The 21764-nt window shown below is 31.0% G+C and overlaps 1 protein-coding gene across 1 annotated transcript in view; it reads right to left on the bottom strand.

The window, feature by feature from the left end:
• Positions 1–3467: 3467 nt before the first annotated feature.
• Positions 3468–21764, bottom strand: part of LOC107441869 (3-hydroxyanthranilate 3,4-dioxygenase) — a 46271-nt gene continuing 27974 nt past the window's right edge. Inside the window, exons 7-9 of the mRNA XM_016055263.4 lie at positions 9722–9790; positions 5935–6017; positions 3468–3821 (exon numbers count right to left, since the gene is read on the bottom strand). Of these exons, the coding sequence (XP_015910749.2) occupies positions 3755–3821; positions 5935–6017; positions 9722–9790 (219 nt within the window). The 3' untranslated portion in view covers positions 3468–3754. The remainder of the gene's footprint in view (positions 3822–5934; positions 6018–9721; positions 9791–21764) is intronic.

The raw sequence follows: 21764 nt of genomic DNA on the forward strand, positions 1-21764 counted from the left end.
AAAAATATGTACACTTAATAATGTGATGATTTATATAGGGGATTATTTTTTTAAACTTTGTTAATTAATTAAGATATTCAAAAGAAATTGATTATTCTGAAGATATAAATATTTTATTACTCCAGATTTTTATTTAATTTACAAGAATAGTTTCTATTTGAAAATTTTTTTAATCGAAATATGTATGTAATTAACTGAAATAATTGTGTGTATGTAAATTTTTCTTCCTCTTTCTTTAAAGAAGGACGAAGTATTTTGTTCTCGTTATTTGAATTTTTCTAGTCTTAAACGAGGATAAAATTTTAACTTAATTCAACAAGCAACTTTTAAAAATATCCATGAGCGCGAAGATTCGTTTATGACTTTTGCGAGTGCTGTATTGAGGCGAGCGTAGGGTTGCCTCTGAGTGAGGGTTACTAGATAAGGCGGTGAAACAGTTGACAAATAAAACCGCGGCGAGTGGAGGTGCCCGGGAGTCGACAATGTGTAAAGTCGCATCCAGGACACCACAGTCCGTCACCAAACGACACTTGCCTTTAAAGTTACTTAATTCTGGGTTAGAGTAACTCACAGTCACGTACATGGTGGAATGAAATTTTGGACTCTAACCTAGAGTTGCTCTCATCAAACCTGTTTTGAACTCTGACCGAGGGTTAGGGTCAATGGTGAATACGGGAGTTAGTTGCTTGTAAATGTCCTTTCATGACGCTTCGGGTGTAAGGGGTTAAATTTACTTCTCAGTATTGTATATATTACTAAATGTGTTCGAACCTATACTTTAATTTTACATTAAACAGCATCTATATAAAAATAAACCATATGCCTCAATGTTTAAATCACCGCTATCTTGAATTTGATTTGGTCAATGCAAAATAGGATAGTAAAAATATTAATTCACTTTCGTAAGCTCTATGAAACATCTCGGTATCAACTAATAAGTTCTGCGGTTGCCTAATATCTCATGAAGAAATGACAAATAAAAAGTTTTAAAACCAATTGCAGGGGACCCTTTTTCCCTTCGCAATCGGAAAGATGTCAGACTTGAAAAAATCACAAATAACAGCATCCCCTGGACACACATTATGCAGTAACTTAACACATATTAGCAACTGTTAATACATGGTAGTAACAGTTAAATATATGAGCTTTTGTGAACACACATTATTAAGTATTAACACATATTAGTAACTGTTAGTGTCACTTCACACAAAAGTCAGGGATATTAAAACACTTGCAGGTTCCGTATTAAAACATTTCCCTTTAAAATCATCCTGCAATTTTCAATTTATTCTATATATTTCTTTATTCTTTTGCAAAAGCATTTTGTCACTTAAAGTTTCATATATTAATATCGGAGCAAAGGATTTTTTTTTTGCTTGTTTAATGAAGTCAGTTAATAAGCAACTGATAAGAGAGTCAGCGTTTCATTTTCCACGCAGCTTCCTTTCCAAAGCAACTTCTAAACAATCGCTTTTAAAAATCAAGGGAAATATCCTTCTCCAATCTAAATAATAATATTCGCGTCAAAGGCAGCTTCTGCAATTTAATTGGCCCCCTCCTATTCGGCTAGAATTTCAATTCCACCATAACACATAAAAGCATCCAAGCGGTGCTAAATCTGGCAAACAGAGGAGATGAGGTGAGATGTGCTTTCGAAGAAAGTCACTGGAGCGGAAATGACGACAATAGGATCGAAAAGCTCAATCAGGTCCGCCGGAAGTGATTAACATATCCGAAAGCGGCTGCAAATTTCCGGAAACTGGAGAACGGAAAACCCTTGGATTAACCCTTTGGTGGGGAAGAATCGGGAGCAGGTATGGATCTGTTAAAGAGAAGCTTTGCATTAGATAACTTAAGTGGGGGTTAGGGAAAATCCCTTCTAAAGTTTTCCCTGAATTGAATTCCGGTTAAGTAAGCCTTTTGGACTTTCGCACGGAAAATGAATAACAACGCTCACTTAATCAAGCCAAGACCCACTAAGCCCTAAATGCTTTGTATAGACTGTTATAATAAATTTACTTATACTAAAAGTATGTACGTTAAAAAGTAACCAGCCGTGGATATATAAGAAGGGTATCTTAAATCAAAAATAACACTTTTATTACATCAAAAGTTTTTGCAAAAGTTTTTCCTGAATAAAATTATGATTAAGTAAGTCTTTTGGACTTCTCGCCTAAAATGAATAACGGCATCCACTTAGTCAAGTCAAGATCCACCTAGCCTTAAAATGTTTTGTATAGACGCGAATGATAAATATACTTACAAAAATAAGATGTGCAATAAATTACCAGCTATGAAGGATGTAATGAACTTTCTTTTAAAAATCCTTTTTTCACAATGTAGAGTAATTATTTTTATGTTTCCAAAAATATATGCATAAAAACTACCCCTTCAAATTTATAAGAAATCTCTCTTGCGAACAAAATTTCTCATTGAATGAATTTTTTTTTATGAATGTAAATAAAAGGACTGATAAGATTTAACAACATCAAATATATATGAGATTTCACTTTTGTATGTGTTGATTGCTACAATATTTCGTAATGTGCTCAGTAACATTTTAGTTTAAAAAAGTAAATAAAAAACTTAAATTTTAAAATCCAATTCAAATATATTGGTTTACAAACTGAAAATAAATTTTAAGGAAAAGTAGGTTAAGTTCAGCTTCAATAAAACTTGATTAAAAATCAATAAATTACAAAATTTCAAATAAGAACTTTGGCAGTTTCATCAAAAAGAATTATAGGATTATAGTTTTATGTTGCTTACTTACAAATTAGTTTATCTTTTCAAACTAACTTCTTTAGTATATTCAAACTTTAAAAAATTGCTAATATTAGAAAATACAGTGACTATAACTAGAAAAATGCAGGTTTTAATAAAATCTTTTAAACTGTTTACCACCTAAATATACTCCCCTCGTTTACTGTGCTCGCCATCCTAAGGAACTGCTTAGGCAGTTTCCTTAGGATGACTCAGAAATTCGAGATCACTCAACCCTTTTATTGTGCAGTGTCGCGTTTTAATCTAGATTGATTTGTATGATGGTGCTCTTTTTCAAACTTTTGCGTACGGCTTGTACAATAAATGGACCAGAATGGCTTCATTATGCTAAGCGCCGTAAGCAAAAGTTCAAAATGATTTTAAAAAAACATAACATTTAAGTCCAGTGAAACCTTTGATTTGAATATATTTCTCTTAATTTATGTAACGTAAAATTTGATTTACACACGTTTCACTGCAGCATTGAAATTGCATTTGAAACAAATTCACAGAATTTACCTCTATACTCAGTCATAAAATTCATTGTTTGTAACTACAATCACTACAATTCCTCACACAACTCATTTATTCGAAAATAAATTTCTAAAAATGCGTAAACAATTTATTCACTTTTGCAAATTATTTGCGTTTAACCAGTCATATCCGATAAACAAAAAGCTAGATTTATTTCAGTTATTCGTTCGTAATGCGAGAAAGAACATTTATTATTATTATCATTATTACAGTAAAAACAGTAGTATTTTAAATAATATAGAGTGACACATTCAATCAGAAATACAATAAAAAGAAACAACCCATGTTACTCATTTACTTCTGAAAGTATTTAGAGTAGTTTTCATTTACAACGTTCTGTTCTTTATCACTAAAAACAGATTTGTCCATAATATAATTTATGAAATATATGTTAAGTATTTTTTTACTCCTGCCAACCTTGTAAGGGTTCTTTAAAAAGATGGTATTTCTTTGATATTCATTCTGTAAAAGGATTCATGACAACAGAAAGAATACGGCATTTACTCTCAGCAGAGATCTCATATCTGTAAAAAAAAAAAAAAATCAATAGAAATTTTTAAAATTTAAGAAATACTTTATGAAAGGTTTACACAAATACTCAAAAATGATTTAGTATTTACGACGAACAAAACGAAATAATAAACTAAAACGTTGAAGGCATATAAAGTCATTTCAATATTGTAAAATAGTATTACCTTTAGTACCAACTACTAAGAAACAAAATGAATAAGTTATCATTCGTGCCAAGACAATTACAGAGAAATTGCAAGTAATCATTACTGTCCAGGCACAAAATGAAGAGAGGCATAATATTATCATTAATGCCAAGTCCCCGTTCATGCCAAGACATAGATTAGTGTACCAATACACATATGTCAATCTATCATTAGTGCCACGACACAAAATGGAGAGAGACATTACATTGCTGCCAAGACACAAAATGGAGAGAGACTGTCAAGTCTCAAATGTCAAATCCCACTCGTGTCAAAACACATATTAAGGAGCAAGACACATACGCCGATGAGCCATTACATTATGACCACCCTCAATCTATAACGGTGGTTTCCAACTGGCGGCCCGCGAAGCCTTTTTTTGTGCCCCGCAAACTAAAATGTATTACAGTTGTCATTTTTTTGCGGACAATTTTCGTAAAAAATCTATATGGGTTTAAAATACTTTTCTTTCGTTTGAAAAACATAATTTCTTCGTTTCTGTGAAATTTAACATACCAACGGTGCAAAAAAAATTATTTCTCCGGTTTTGCATCCAAGAAAATATTTATTCAAATACAAAAATAATCGTGCATGTTGCTCTTTTTTTATTTAATTTTTTTGTATTTTGTGAATATAATTTAGCAGGTGTGTATCAAATTTTCTCGAAGAAATTCTCCGATTTAACTTTTTTAAACCACTTATTTTGGACGGAAATATTTACACACACATTTGTAAATTTTAAATGTAAATATTTTTTCTCTGATGGTTGCAGCAGACAAAACTCAATTTTGTCATTGAACATTTTGTGTGCTACAATAAGTTTTAATACCAACCTTTTTAAAGTTTTATATCTTAATTAGATATCTGTTGCACATTAATTGCTTAATACAGGGGTGCACATTAAAGTTATTGAAGCCCAAATTTTTTAATATGCAATTAAATATTTTTTAAAATCTACTTCTTATTTTAATTTGTAATCCAACACTTTTGTTTTCTACAACTTGGTAAAAATCTGACAGTAATATTTAATGTTCCTTCAAACATAAAAGAGTCCTACATGAAATTTTGATAAAGTTGCGGCCCGCCATTTGATTTGTGTTTTTAATTGTGGCCCCCGGCCTCCTGTAAGTTGGAAACCCCTGATCTATAACAATGGGCTCGACCAGGTTTTCATGGTTTCTCGCCCAGGAACAATGTTTTCATGGGGCACATTAGGACCCATAATTCTCATAGAACAATCCCTGACGTCTGTAAGCTACTTGAACATAGTTGCAGACCAGGTTCACCCATTCATGGCAACAGTTTTTCCTGCTGGGGATGGTGTTTACCAACAGGATAATGCACCATCTCATAACGGTCGAATCGTCATGGATTGATTCGAGGAACATTCCAGTGACTTTCAAGTCATGTCTTGGCCCAAAATTCACCTGACCTTAATCCAATAGAGCATTTGTGGTCCTACTTGGAAAACCAAATTCGTGCTGCCACGCTACCCCCTCGCAATGTGAGAAAATTGCAGGACCAGTTGGTGAGCGCTTGGTACCAGATACCTCAGACTATTTATCAGCACCTTGTGGAATCAATGCCACTGCGGGTGCTAGCAGTTTTGAGGGCCAAAGGTCATGTTATTAGCAGGGTGGTCATAATGTAATGGCTCTTCGAAGTATATCAAGCTATCATTAATGCTAAAACACAGATTTTAAACTATCATTAGTGTAAAAACACAAACATCTTTTCCTCAATAATACCAAGAAAAAAATTCGTCATTCTATTTCTTGGCTGTGATTATGACAGTTGTTTGTAGAACCGAAATTTTTTTTTTCAAGTCTCATTTCTTTATGAATAATATTTAATCTTTAAAAATTAAATCAAATTTTTAGCATTAAATGGTTGATAAATTGCTAATATCTCGTAGCTTTCTTACTTTTCATCTGCAGGAATGAGCATTGTCTCACCAGATCGAAGCTCATAATTCTTCGACGCCATTCTGATTAACGAAGAACCTTCCTGAAATTAAAAATAAAATATTAAAAAAAATTAAATCATCGATCAGCATTTTATATCTACTAATATTATTAAGTAACTATTAATAATTTTAATTTTTCTTGTAATTATTCTTAACATACATATGGCATTGTCTTCCTTTATTATTTAATAATTAATAAAAAATGATATTATCAATTAGTATTGCAAGCTTATAGTTCTTATTCAGTAATGCAGAATCTTTTCTTTTTCGCTTTATTTAGTAACTATGAACATTTGAATTAACATTTACTATTATTTTTATTACATTGTAATTTTTCTCCTCGTGTAAAAGACTTCTTTTTATCCTTTTCTCATTTCAAGAGATATTAGGAAACATCAGTTATAGTAACATAATAGAAATTTTACAATTATGTATAAATGAACAATGCTAGCAAGGAAGCTCTGAAGACATGCAATTTATTCTTTATTAATAATGAGTTTTTTTTGTTATTGTTTTTTTTAAAGCGGGGATACAATAAACAGTCTTGTAATTGAATTGTTTCTCATATCTTAAGTGCTTAAAAGACAAGACCACATATATATACCTTTAACGTATAAAAGATTAGATTACTTATCCCTCATGTCCTGTAAGCGTTTAAAAAACAGAATCGTCTCCTTGACACGTGATAAAAACATCTCTTCTTTTCACCTTAACATGTAAAAGACGGAACCCTTTTTAACCTCATATATTTAACTTTTAAATGGAAGAACCACTTTGTCCTCCCATTTTTAGCAGTTGAAAAACTGATTTGTTCTTCCTGATAAATTTTTTTTTAAAAATACTACTGATTTTTCCTGACATCATTAATAATTTGAAAAACAAAATATTACTCATTAATGGTTATGCAATATTTTAACAAGTCCATTACGTTACGGATTTTAAGAATATAACGACGATTAATTTAAATGTATAGTTAAAAAAAATTTGCGCGTATGTAATCCATGAATTTAAAAAAAAATATATTTACAATTCAATTTAAAGGAAAAAAACATTTGCCAAAAATCTAGTGCATTTTTTTACCATGATTCATTCAATTTTTCTCATCAAACTAATACTTTTTTTAAATTAATTTAGAAATTTTCTTGTTACTCATTTATGCAATTTTGTATGCCAACCATTAATTCTTTCGGTAAATAATGGCAAAAAAAAAGTGCAACACACGGACTTATTCAAGATATTTCAAAAGGGGCTATTAAAGCCAAGATCTAAAGAGTTCAAGCTGCCTTGGTTAAAAGTTATAACTTACGTGATCGTGAAGCTTTATAAGCTCTTACACTATTCAAGATAAATCGCCAATTCCCCCCTTTTTTTACAGATATTTTATAAACTCAACACACGAACAGGTTTCTATTTCTCGAAACTGCGTATCTCTGTTCTAAATATCATCTGAAAACTCGATATTTCTTTCATATCACGCCTTCACAAAGTACACCGATAAACGTTATTTCCCTCCATATATATCTACTTAAAAGGAAGCTCCACCTACCACTCCAGCGGGGTAGGGTCTGATGACAAAACAAAAGGCAGAGAGGGATAAAGTAGCCGACGAAAATAAAATGTCGCCAAGGAAAGGAGACATCTAAAAAGGGAAAAATAAAAGAAGATGGAAGAAAAAAACAGGCGATGAAGGGAAATAAGTAGGGAAAAGGTAGATTAAGTCTCCTTGGAGAAAATCATTCGACAGTAAAGGGGACAGCTAGAGTCTTTGGAAATAATGAGGCACAAGTCACTGGGGAAAAGAAAATATTCCCTACTTTCTTCACAATTTTTTGACGTCTTTAGATAAAAAGTATAAAGTAAAATAATGCAGCGCGGAGGAAAGAGGGAAAAATACGAGACAAAAGAATGTTGTTGCTAATACAAAAGAGGGATATTTTTTTTCCTCTGGAAAAAAAAAAAACTAGATTGAGCTAGGAATCATGGGAAAAAATTGAGTTGCTTTGTTAACTTTTTTAGTCTTCTCTATTATATCTCTGTACTCTCGGAGGAATAAAATCTAATCGGTTTGTGAATTATTCCGGATGTTTCAGGAAAAACCGGATAGAGTAGAACTCCCTTCGGATTATTAAATCGCTTTTATATTTTTTTGATAAAGATAAAAGGAAATTTCTAGCGAAGGTTTCAGCAATATAAACTAACAGCGCTATTTTTTACGTATAAAAACTATAACCAGTGCATAAAAAATTATACTGGTTATTAACATTTATCTTCCTCTTTTCATGTTAAATAAAGGAAATTTGTTTAAATTTTTGAAAATTGCCTTTGATTAAAATTCTAAAGAATAAAGTAAAGAATAAGAATAATATATATATATATAGCACAATAAAGACAAAAAGGATAAAAAAGAAACAAGAGAATAACTAAGAAAATTAAGAAAAAATAATNTCGTTACACAGAGATGGTGGAGGTTTTTCTCTCTCTCTCTTTATATATATATATATAGCACAATAAAGACAAAAAGGATAAAAAAGAAACAAGAGAATGACGAAGAAAATTAAGAAAAAATAATAATAAGTTTTATTAACTGCACATGAGCTGCCAGTAGATAGAACTCATAAAATAAGTTTAAAGTTAAGAATATATAGAGAAAACGTGGAGAAAAAAATGTAATAAAGATTAAGGAATAAGGAAGAAAAATTATTAAAATAAATATTTAAGATATTTAAAAAAAATTATTATAAAAATAAATAAAAAAGCCGGAGAAATTTTTTTTGCTTAATATATATATATATATATATATATAGGGGTGGCAGTCCTAATCAGCTGTCCGCCTTTCTCCAAAACATTCATCAAAAGAGTATACTCTTTTCATTTAGAGAGGTACATTTTTCCATGCATCACTTGAAAGTACCGGATTTGACAGTACTATGAAAACATGCATGACGAAATTAGATCTAGACTCAACCTAAACACTGATTCCGATCGTAACTTTATCTAGACGGAGTTTAGAGTGGAGTCTAGATGCCTATTGCATCAGAAAAAAAGGATCTTCAACATGGTTCTAACCTCCCAGTCCGGTCCTGGGTGTAACACTTTGGATATCAATTGTGGAACAGTTACCAGAACTTTGCTTGTTGAACGAACCTTGCTATGAAGTGCAAAGCTTATTTTTTAACTAGCTGATCGTAACTTCATCTAGACGGAGTTTAGAGTGGAGTCTAGATGCCTATTTCATCAGAAAAAAAGGATCTTCAACGTGGTTCTAACCTCCCAGTCCGGTCCTGGGTGCAACACTTTGGATATCAATTGTGGAACAGTTATCAGAACTTTGCTTGTTGAACGAACCTTGCTATGAAGTGCAAAGCCTATTTTTTAAAACCCTGTGTTCGATGCGTATTTGTTGCTTTGTGCCTGTTAATTGTTGTGAACCATCATTCTTATAGGACAACTATCGGGAACTATTGCTAACCTTCGCGTGGAATAAGGCAGCCTGATAACTGAACAGTAAGAGCATGGAATTAGGTTTAGGATATTTTTGAGAAATGAAGTCCATATTTCAATCCTCCAAGAGATCCTGAAAGTAATAACTACCTTATTGAAGGATTTAGATGTCACAGAGTCTTCCCAATTTATTTCTGACTAATATGCCATTAAGCTGTGCAACCTGCCTAATTATAATGGGGACAGCTTTAACATTAACTACTTTAGTTTATTTTTGTTTTAGCAAAAATTTATTTTAACTTACAATCTGCCATAAAAATGTTTCTGGAAGATCTGGATCTGGGGAGTGACATCCTTTTCCTAAAACATGGATCTGTAATAAAAAAAGTTTATTTTTTGTTAGCGAAATGAGATTATGCAAATCATTCTAAGAACAATGAAAAATTTAAACTCCAAATTAAATACAGTTTTTTGTTCATTATTCAAACTTTTCTTGGATTGCAAACTAGGAATTATAAACTTATAACTGTGTATGAAACCAATTAAATTTTGTGTTCTTTTCAACAGAATTTTCAATCTTGGTTAAAATTTAAAAACCGCATAATCAGACAAAAAAAAATTAAAAACTATTTCTATAACTCTTTAACGTAGTATCTGTTTCAATAATATACTTACATACATTTTGTACCACAAATAATTGCAACGTGACTATTTTATGATTAAAAAAGTTTTTTCTAGTTTACACACAAATGCATAGGTATTAAAGATATCTAATTAAAACGCGTTATATGGTGTAAAAATTATTTGTGCAAGGTGCTTCATAAATTAACCAGAACAATTTAAAGCATGCTACTTGTCTCTTAGGGCACACGCAGTAACAAAAAACAAAAAAGAGTTGGAAACACGCTATAAATCTTGATACTGATATTGATACTTAATGAAAATTCAAAAACATTTTGCTGTTTGAACAATAAATCTTCACTTTACCATTATGACAAAACTCAACTTGACAGTTGAGAGAATTGGCACTTTAAAGCAGCATTCTGAGAGCACCACATATTCATGCACGAGTGTTCTGCTCATCACAGTTACAACAGGACAAATTCGGTTCTCTAGAAAATTTGCGCAGAGCACGCGTATGTAAACGTCCTAGATCTGTCTAATATTTGTTGGCACATGCGCATTCAACAATTTTCTTCACGTCACCACGACTCAACTTGATTACAGAGAATTTTAGAACTTTTGCGTAGCATCCTGTCTATTCACATACGTCTGTTCTGTGAAGCACAGGTACTAAAGAAGGAAAAAAAGTTAAGTTCTTCACAAAAATTGCCTCGAAAATGAGAACATGAACCTGCAAAAACAACATGACTGCTACGTATTAGGCTTTTTTAATACCTTAGAATGGATTGTTACGAAAGTAAAATTTTATGTAAATATCCTTGTTGTTGTTGACGTATGCCTGTTTAGGCAGAGGGGGTACGATTGTTCTTGTTTTCCAGTGGCGCCATCTATGACCAAGAATTCGACTTCTGCCACACCACACGTCGCACCGGTTATACAGCGGACCCATTCATTCATCCACATATCGTAATTTTGACGACCTGAATTAGAGAACGATCGATCTCCAATCCAGTACCCCCAGAGGTTTTGATTTGTTATGGGAACATGGAGGACTTTTGCGACTCGACAGATTTAACGTGCATCAGTCACTTTACTACACGGGGAGTCTTCGGCCGGCGGAGTTCGAATCCACGAACTCTCGGACATGGGCCCAGCACCCGACCGACCAGACTGTCCCGGTCCGTAAATATCATTTAATGAAGGAATTAGAATTCACAAAATTCAAAAATAAATATGTAATTGTTAATTTACGATGAATAAAAGCTGATGTAATCTGGTAGGTACTTCATATAATTGCTTCAGACTAATAACTTAAAAACTCTTTAAGAATGCTAAAATTTAATGTGCATAAATATTTCCAGTTCGGAAACAAACATAAGAGTTCTGAGCATTTTTGCTAAATTATCCTGCGAATGTGTTATAGCATGTACAACAGCGGTTACCTATGAATAAACTACCATATGCGTCTGATAGGTTAATAAAAAAAAGTAGAAGAAATATTATATTGCTAGTATATTCACTTGAAACTAACTTCTGACAAATTACCTTTCTTACTTAAACCTTTCTTATAATTACCTTTCTTATAAAAACAATAAATTTATGGCAATAAATTTACTGCTAAACATGTAACCAACAAATTCGCAGGAGGAAAACTTTTTTTGAGACAATCACAGACTTGGTGTTTAGCCTTAATTATTTATCTAATAAATTTATTTAACTAATATTCTGAATGAAGAATTTAGATTTTAAGATGTAATGAAGATACTTTTTTTTTCTTTATTTGTAGACATACAAAAGCAACTTTATTTTTCCTTATATACACAAGCATGTGAAAATTTATGTAAAAACTAAAATTAAATTTAATAAAACACTTTTCTTCAGGGAATATAATAGAATTTAAGATTTTTTTTTAAACAAAGGAAGGTAAAGTAAATTCCTAATCCAATCTGTTTTTACACTGAAGTTAAAAACTATTTCGCAAGAAATTGCAAAATCCTAGACAACGTATATTTTCTTTTATGTGTAAAATCCTTTGTTGCGCGCAGTCTTTTTAAATTTTAAAGCATCGATAAATATATAACCAGCGTTCAACTTCAAACACTTAACAGTTTTTCCCTCGAGGAAACCGATCCTTTTATTTCAAATTCATTAATTTAAAGGAAGAAAAGATTTTTTTTTTTCTAAAGCGAAGATACTTCTTCCCTAAACTTCATCAAAATTCCCTTTGTTCTTCGTCTACTCAAATGTCTTCACTCAACTGTGTTGAAACATAAATTGAAAAAAAGTAACCGTTTAAAATTGTTCTTTTTTGCATTTTCAACCAAGTCCTAATAAAAGATTTGTAATCGAATCTTGTGTTTGCTTTTTACTCTTCGTAATAGGATTTTTGATAAACAATTGCTTTCCTTTTTCTTTTCGTTTTTTAAAAAAAAGATAGAATCAAACCTCTCTGAGAAATTGGCAGTTATTTTTATTGAGTTCCGATTTGAATAGTAATTTTTTTCCCCTTTTTTTCCCCCTGAGGAATTAAGAAAGTAGGGATATCTCATCGCGTAGAATCTATTACCTCTATCGGATATCGATAATGGCAATTATCTGAAAGGGGAAATCCATCTTTATTTTAGATCCGATATTTATATTATTTCTGTTGGCAACACAAACGGCAGTGCAAACAGATGAGATTTCAGTGTTTATCTGGAACAATGTTTGCGTTGATGTACGCATAAGCGAGCTTGTTTTTCTCATTTATATGAAAGGGTGGATTTTGTTCAAGTAATTATTGATATTAAATTTAGAAAAGAGCACCCCGCTTCGTTTCTTATTTCATTTCTAATTCATTTCTGATAAAGTAAACAACTCGATACAACGGGCTCATCGAAATAAGATTAAAATATTTGGAACAATCACTCAACATTGAACAATCCAGTGGAATAAAGGTATGCGACTGCGACGTTTCTCTTTTTTTTTATTTATTTATTTAATTTTTTATGAAAGTGAAATATTGGCCTACGAAATCGTTTTTCAATTAGGAGTTACGCTGAATTTTTGTTTAAATTTTTTTATTCGATCGGGCAGTTCACTGAAAAATGAGCGGAAAGTTTTGATGAACAAAATAGAAAATTTTCTTTTAAAGGTAATGTAAATTGTAAAATAAATCAGGAAAATAAAGTCGATCGAAAAAACAGTAGTGAACTACTTTTAACTGGACATAAAAATTTAAAAACTAAGGTACTATTTTAAGTTTAATTTAATTCTAACAGCTTTTATTATTGCGGAGAGCTGTGAAATATAAACGCAAAGTTTTGATGAATAAAGTTAAATAACATTTTAAATAATTAAGTGCAACGTGAGATAAATCAGTAAAAAGCTCAAGTTGCAGTAAGAAGAACATTTTGAATTACTTGCAATTAAATTTAAAGATACGACAACTAAATTCTAACAATGAAAATATCATGACATTTCTTTTTCCAAATTTCCAAAATATTTTACTGGGAGATACTTTGAAAAATTAGCGTAAAATTGAAAAGAAAGAAAAACTAGAGTTGATTTACAAAAATAAAACCAATAGTGAATTTAATTAGTAAAAAAAAGTCAACTGAATGTATATTATAAAGTTCAAAATTTATAGAAAACATGGAAAAAATTACAGAATTTAAAAAAAAAAAGAAAGAAAAAATTTTAAAAAAAAGATTTAAAAAAAATATATATATAATCTCCGCATCAGCTCACACGATTAATTCATTAGAAAAGAGTGCTTTCTAATTCTGTATCAGTCTTTCTAATATTGTATCAATCTTTCCAATACCCATCGGTCAGCAACAGGGACGCATATTTCCTCTACGGGGGGAAGAGTAAAGGATGATTTGGTATTAGCTTTCATCTTGTATATGTTAAAGCTCGCTTGGAATGACTTTCCTTTTCTTTTTTTTTAGAATTCAGACTCAAAACTGCTTTATTAATTGCAAATTTAATTTCACAAACATGAAGTGAAAAATTAAAATCTTAGAAGGGCTGTGTCCCTTCGCTTATAAAATGTGAGGGGGCTAATAACCCCTCTGCACCCCTATTCCGCGGTCCCTGATGCAATCTCTGTTCTCTTCAATTGAAAACAAACATTCATAAGAAAACAAACACTGTTAATAAGGCTATAAATCTACCATCGGAGTGCAAGTTAGCAACGGGTCCAATAAGGAGTGATTAAGAAACAGAAGGTTAAATTGAATAATTGAATAAATTTGAAGAATAAAAAAAAAGAAAGACTTTTTCGACTTGTGGTCAACATTTCCAAACAGGAGATTCGAGAATGGGGTGTTTCGTGTTGGGTAAGCGTCAGTGGTGAGTACGAGGGTTAGAAATAACCGAAAATTTAAAAAAAATATTCTAAACTTACTAGACCTATAGATTAAACAGCTAAATCAAAAACTTGACTTAGGTTTTTTTAATTTATTTTATTAGGAATAATTTTAAAAAAAAATTATAGTAATGTTTCGCTGAATAAAAATTAGCAAAGCATATTTTTCTGTGTAATGATGTGATGGCTGTCTTCTCCTACGATTTAGGAACGAAACATGTGACTACTTTTTTTTCCCTTTCCTCCTGACGTGGATACGTACCTAGGTTTGCAAGACCCTTACCCGTATAGTCCACGTCTGGCTACCACTCCAGCTCACCACAACCCGGTGAGCTAGCCTGATCAGTGGGAATTGATTATAAAAAATTGCATATTACATAATACATATAAAAGTTTTTACAATAAAATTTAGTAAACAACATTGAAAGTCTTGCAGAAGACAATGAAGTGCAACACATTTGTTTAAAAGAAAAAACAATGAATGAAACAATAAATGCAGTAAAAAGAACATGAGCAATAAAAAAAAAAACGAATTTCGTTATATACCTAAAAATTTAAAAAGAGAAATAAAAAGAATAAAGAAAGTGTACATAAAGGAAATGTATCATGTAAGACAAAAGGAATATTTTAAATATAGGAATATATATATTTTTTTATATAAAACAAAGTTTTTTTCTTTTTTCTTTTTTGTTTTTTTTTTAGTATGCAGTCTATAATTTTAATAAGGTTAACATTAAAATTTTATTAATTTATCGTCTATGGATAAAAAATGCATATTGTTTTTAAGTTTAGTACTGAGAGTTCTGTCAGTTGGAAAGTTTTTCTGCCATTTGTATAGGTTAGATTGATTCGAGGGACGGGTATGCCAAGAGGCAGTGTAAATACATTCAGTAAGATAGTGCTCTGGACTGCCCAGTTGGCAGCATGTACATTGATCAGTGTCAGTTATATTTAAGAATTTGAAATATGTAGGGAAGGGACCATGTCCAGTAAGGAACCATATTTCTTGCTTTGAAGGTATGGATTAAAAGTAGTTTATTTTGGGAATAATGTCATAAAGTCTTCGGCCTTTGTCGATGTTATCCCAATATATTTGCCAGCCTTTACGGATTGAAGTTTTGAGTTGTTTCCTGAGAAAAGAAATAGAATACTGTTCGATCACCACGAGAAGAACTCTTTGCACCGAGAGTAAATAGAGAAGGAAAAGCTGACTGGAGAACATAACTAAATTTGGTAAGCCAATGGCGAATTAGCGTTTTCCATAAAGCTAAAATACAATGGAATAACTTGTTTTCATAGTGGTCATTTACAAAATGTCTATTGTTTCGATAATCTTTTCGTGAAAATAGGGTGACTATCTTTCGATAAGGCTATTTTAATTAGGCAACCTCAAAATTTGCTTGATTACACTAGTCGGCAATTTACCCCAGTTGATCGAAACGTTTTAACTATTAGGGGGATAATGATTGAAAGTTCTTGAGAAATTATTTTCTTTCACAATTTCTTGCATAAGATAATATTCACACTCGCAACATAAGAATACTTAGTGAATATTGATGAACTAAGAAACTACCACGAAAGGATACAATAAATTCAACTACATTATCTTTTGAATTAGTTTTGCAACTTAACTGAATGAATTTTGTTCGTTGTTGTTTTGTTTTATTGTTTTCGTTTGTTGGGAATAGAGCAGTGTTTCCCAAACTTGGAACTTTTGTGTACTCTTTTTAAATTTTTCGGAATGCTGGGTACCATTAATTTAAAAATTAATGTAATTTTTACAATAAAAAAATTGCACAAGAGTTAAAAATCACAACTGGCTGTTGACACCGCTAATTATTAACTGTTAACTCTGCAAAAAATAGCCAATAGAAAAATACGTAATCGAAAATTTTCATGGCTAGCTTTTTTTTTCTTTTTTTTTTAATTGAAATTTTTGTTTGTTGTAAGATATTTTGCTTAAGAACACGTACCCCTGCTAAACTGTTCCCGTACCCCTGGGGGTACGCGTACCACACTTTGGGAAGCACTGGAATAGAGGAATCAAAATGTAATTCATAAATAGCATCGAGTAACAAATTTTTTCTTGTTTGACGTTGAATGAGATTTGTGAAGAAATTTTATGGAAATCGGGAATTTTGAAGAAATCGGGTTCTCACTTCATGCAAGAGTTTTTCGCAATTTTTTTTTTTTTTTTGAATGACCATATTATATTTTTAATCAATATTTTGTCGAGATGTACAAGTTTAAAAACAAACGTTATGTGTAGCAGGGGGTTGCGTTAATGTTGCGACAAACTTTTAGCAGAGTTAGGGCACATCATCGAGAATATAATTTCATTGGGGACTGTGGCTTGACACGTCACCATACGCCGCTAGGGCCACCTCTCTATTATGAACTATTTCTGAACATTTCGTAATTGGGAAGAGTTCTTAGCCGCTTACTATAACATTTCAGGACATAGGTTCCTATATAATTTTAATATAGGTAATGTACCCTAACTCCCCTAAAATATTACCGTAACGCCAACACGACCCCTCGTTGCATGCAACGTTTATACATTTCGACAAAAAAAAACTAAGAATGCAAATTTTTAAGAAAAATATGATTGTACGTATCTAAATTCAGAGTCTCCATACCTAAACTATGCAAGATTAAATATTTGTTGAAATGTAATAAAAAAATTGCTCACCCGTAAACATTCATGTGGGTATAACTTTTTTATAATTTTATAATTTTCCAACGAGCTACAAATGAAATAATTGTTATAATATTCTTTCAGGTACTTTGTTCTATTTGATTATAAAATAATCTACCGAAATAAATTTCGAAAAACCAAAGATTTATTTTTCTATTCGAACTTAACTTTTTAAAAACCAAGTGTCTGATTCATTCTCAAACTCCAACTTTTAGCTAAATTTTTCTCAACTCCGAAAATCCACAGCCCTATGTACTGCAATTACTTGAAATATGAAATCAAAAAACAGAGCAAACATCAAAAATAATCAATTCAAAATGCAGTCATACCTTACAACGTTTAAAAGACGCCAAAATGTCAAAACCAAAATGGAAAAAAAAAATCCGTTTTATTCAAATAGCATTGAATGAAAATTAGTTGCACTCACAATTACGGAAATAATGGGAAAATATGTAATCTTACTGTCATTCCACAAAATTGTTTCTCGTGTAAGAAAAAGAATCAGCTTGTTTAAGTTAAATGTTGCTACTTATTTGACGTTAACGATCAGTTTTCCAACAAATCGCTGTTCCATTTTTTCCCTTTTATATAATTGAAAAAAAGGAAGTATTAAAGTAATAAAGCCAAAAGGAAACCATAGTATTCTCTTAATTATTTTTATCCAGTGATTTCACAGAAATGGTAAATATGAACAAGTGTCCATATAGAATTATCCAGCAATATCCATTCTTTGAAACAAAATGTCATTTTATCCGAAATTGGAGTTATGCGTAACAATGGTGTATAATAAAATATTTTTTTTAAAAATTGCAGTGAAAAAATTAAGCATAAAAAATTCAAAATAAAAAGTAATATTTTTAAAAACCACGTTTTTGTTGTGGAGAATAACAATTAAAAAAAATTTGAAAAACGAAAAACGTGGGGCGCATGAAATACATAACAGTAATGTTATATTAATGTGTGTATGTGTGCTCTTGAGAATATTTTTATGTATATCTGTAATTGTAATTGCATCTGAATGTGGATGTGAAATATGGTTGTGGATATGCGTATGTATGTGGATGTATATGTGGCTGTGCATGTGTATGAGTTAGAAAATGTGTATATGTATGCGTATATGATGTACTGTTATGTATTTCATTCGCCCCCCGTTTTTCGTTTTTCAATTTTTTTTTAATTATTACTCTCCACTACAAAAACGTGGTTTTTAAAAATATTATTTTTATTTTTCTTTAATACTCACTTCTAAAATCTCAATTTTTTCACTCACTNCGGGAATAATGGGAAAATATGTAATCTTACTGTCATTCCACAAAATTGTTTTTCGTGTAAGAAAAAGAATCAGCTTGTTTAAGTTAAATGTTGCTACTTATTTGACGTTAACGATCAGTTTTCCAACAAATCGCGATTCAATTTTTTTCCTCTTATATAATTGAAAAAAAAAGGAAGTATTAACGTAATAAAGGCAAAAGGAAATCATAATATTCTCTTAATTATTTTTATCCAGTGATTTCACGGAAATGGTAAAAATGAACTATTGTTTGTACAGATTGATCTAACAATATCCATTCTTTGAAACAAAATTTCATTTAATTCGAAATTGGAGTTATGCGTAACAATGGTGTATAATAAAATATATTTTTAAAAAATTGGAGTGAAAAAATTTAATTTAGAAAGGAAAGTAAATAAAAAAAAATATTTAATGCCACTAGCTGCATATTTCTCGTGAAAACAAATGTAGAATGTTTCATTTTTTGAACCATAGCTGTTTAATCACACAGGGTGTTCCTGAATTCGAATATCCTGAATTATAGGAATTTAAAGCAATGTATAGTAATAGCAATGTATGGCGGTAGCTTTGTATAACTACAACCCATGATTTGAAGTGTCATACACTGCAATAGGAGACTCTCCGTTATACCTTAGCTGTTTGTAAACGTTTAAACGAGGTTTATGTAATATTTTTCTAAATTATATGAATTTTGTGTTTTCAATATATTTTAAGGATTTTTTTTTCAAAAAGGCCCAGAAAGAGCTGTTTTATATTCAGGAAGAGCTGAATATAAAACAGCTCTTCATTTATGTTCAGGAAGAGCTAATTTAATGATTTGTTAGCTAATTTGTCAAACTCATCAAATGAATCGACAAGTAATTAAATTAAGACAGAGCAACTTTTTTCTGCGCCTATTTGAATGCAGTTTATGACTATATCTATTTGTAAACATAAAATTAAAACAACCAAAGTATCGGCCCATTGCACACGAGCAGCCAGTTTATAATGGAGAAAGTGCCCTTAATGGTGATGGTTATAAGTTGATGTGCAATTTACTATAGTTATGTGTATGATCTTATCTACAAATTTGAGCTAGGAATTCAGAAACATAGCACAATTATAAACAAACGCAAAAAATTAAATAAATAGGTAAATCGGAGCACGTTAAAACGGAGTGAATGTGGAATATCTGTTAACAGTTTAACTCGTTATTTTAAATATGTTTACCTATGCATTTTCTTTTCTAATGAAGTCGAAGGTTCTGTTTTTCTTCTCTTCTTCTCATTGGCACGACAGCCCAGGATGGACCTTGGCCTTCTCAACAAGCTTATGTCAAGACATTCTTCCCTTAGCCATGGTTCTCCAGTTTATTATCTTTAAAAATTGTGGGTCCTTTTCAAGGCAGTCTAAAAATCTTAGGTTTGGCCGTCCTCTTTTTCTTGTACCTGTTGGCCTGGTACTGAAAACTTTTTTATTTGTCCTGCTATCCTCCATTCTTATGATGTGGCCTGCCCATTTAATCCTTTGAATTTTGATAAATTTAATGACATCAGGTTCTTTATATGCTTTGTAAAGTTCCGTGTTTGATCTTCTAAACCAGGTACCGTTTTTACTTATTCCACCAAAAATGCTTCGCAGTATTTTTCTCTCAAAACTAGCTATCATATTTTCATCTCCACGGGTCATTGTCCAGGTCTCACATGCGTATGTAAGCACTGATCGTATAAGACATTTATAGAGTAACACTTTTGTTTTTCTTTTTATTAGGCTTGACTTAAGATATTTTCTTAGGCCATAAAAACACTTATTGGCCATCGTGATTCTCGTGTGTATTTCTTGTGTAGTGTCATTTTTGTTGCTAATCTTAGACCCCAAATAGGTAAAGCTATCAACGGCTTCGAATTTGTATGCTCCAATTTCAAACTGTGTTTCTTCATAGCCAGCTTTTGTGCAGGGCATATATTTAGTTTTATTTTCATTGATTCTTTATCCCATCTTAATGGCTTCCTTCTCCAGACATAAAAAGGATTGTGTTAGAGGTTCCGTTTTTTCCAAGGCCATATAAAAATAGCCATCTTAATGGGCGACTTAAATGGACGATTTAAACTGTTTGAACAGTAATTCCGTTAATCCCTAACAAAGTCAAATTAGGAAACTTCATAAAGCCGCATTGAAAAGTGTTCCGTAAGCACCACTTTTGATACACATTTTTAGAATCGTTGTAAAGAGTTATGGAGTAGATATTTTATTTTATAACCGTCGTTGAACAGCTGACCTAGTTTTGAGTTTACGACTACTAATATTCATCTCCGTAGCCTTGTAATTTTGATCCCAATCCAGAAGACAAGAGAACTTTTGGATCAAGTATAGGAAGAAATTGGCCAGAAGAAATTTGATGAAACTCACTCACACAAAAGATGCTTAGAACTATTTTTCCAGTAAAGATCAGACATTTTATATAATTTAGAACCATATCAGATTTCGGAACTAGAAATGCAAAACTGGATTTTGGAAATGCAAAAAAATGTTTCAGAGAAATAAAAAAATAAAATAGTAATATGAAGAAAATTATTTTTCCCTTTTACAAATAAATAAATGAATACATAAATAATAATTATTTAAACAACCGATTTTTTTATGATTTTTTTCGGAAAATATGAATTTGGAAACGAGGGAATAGATCAGGTGCCTAACGGTTTTGTTTTATACATGTTGCGCTGTATTTTAATGATATTTGTACACATTTTCCAAACTACACTATAACGAATTGCAAATAAAATATCATTTTTTAAAAAAAATACATACTTTTTAATTGTATTTTTGTTATTTCTTGTATTGTATTAAAGCAAAATACTTCCTAGCATTTTCTCCTGAGACCAAGCGTCTAATATATTAGATAAAAATTTGACATAATTTTGTAACTTAAAAAACTGCCAATAACATTTTTTTCTATTCGTATGCTTTTAGAAAGCGAATCTCTATATAAAAAATATAATTGGATTTAGCTTCATTGGTCTGTATATTTATTTACAGGAGAAAATAAAGAGAAAGGTGAAAAAATTTGATTCCTGTATCAGACAGTTTCGTAACAGATACATATCTCATTATTTGAGTTAAATAGACTTTTTTCATGACCAAAATGTAAAGAAATACACTTAAAAAAGTATTCCATAATGCATAAAAAAAAATGCTAAACATTAAAAGTTTTATTATTTTGCTGCTTAAAGATGATCAAAAAATAATAATCAAGTTCAATAAATTGAAATTTATTTAATTTTTTAAGGCATTTATGAGTTTACTTAATTCTAAGCTACACTGTTACAATTTTTCTTCGAAAATTATGGTTAAATAACCGGTAGCAGTAAGTCCATTCACCATAAAGTTTACGGTAAAGAATATTT

The sequence above is a fragment of the Parasteatoda tepidariorum genome, chromosome 5 (genome assembly GCF_043381705.1).
Source record: "Parasteatoda tepidariorum isolate YZ-2023 chromosome 5, CAS_Ptep_4.0, whole genome shotgun sequence".
Classification (NCBI taxonomy): domain Eukaryota; kingdom Metazoa; phylum Arthropoda; class Arachnida; order Araneae; family Theridiidae; genus Parasteatoda; species Parasteatoda tepidariorum.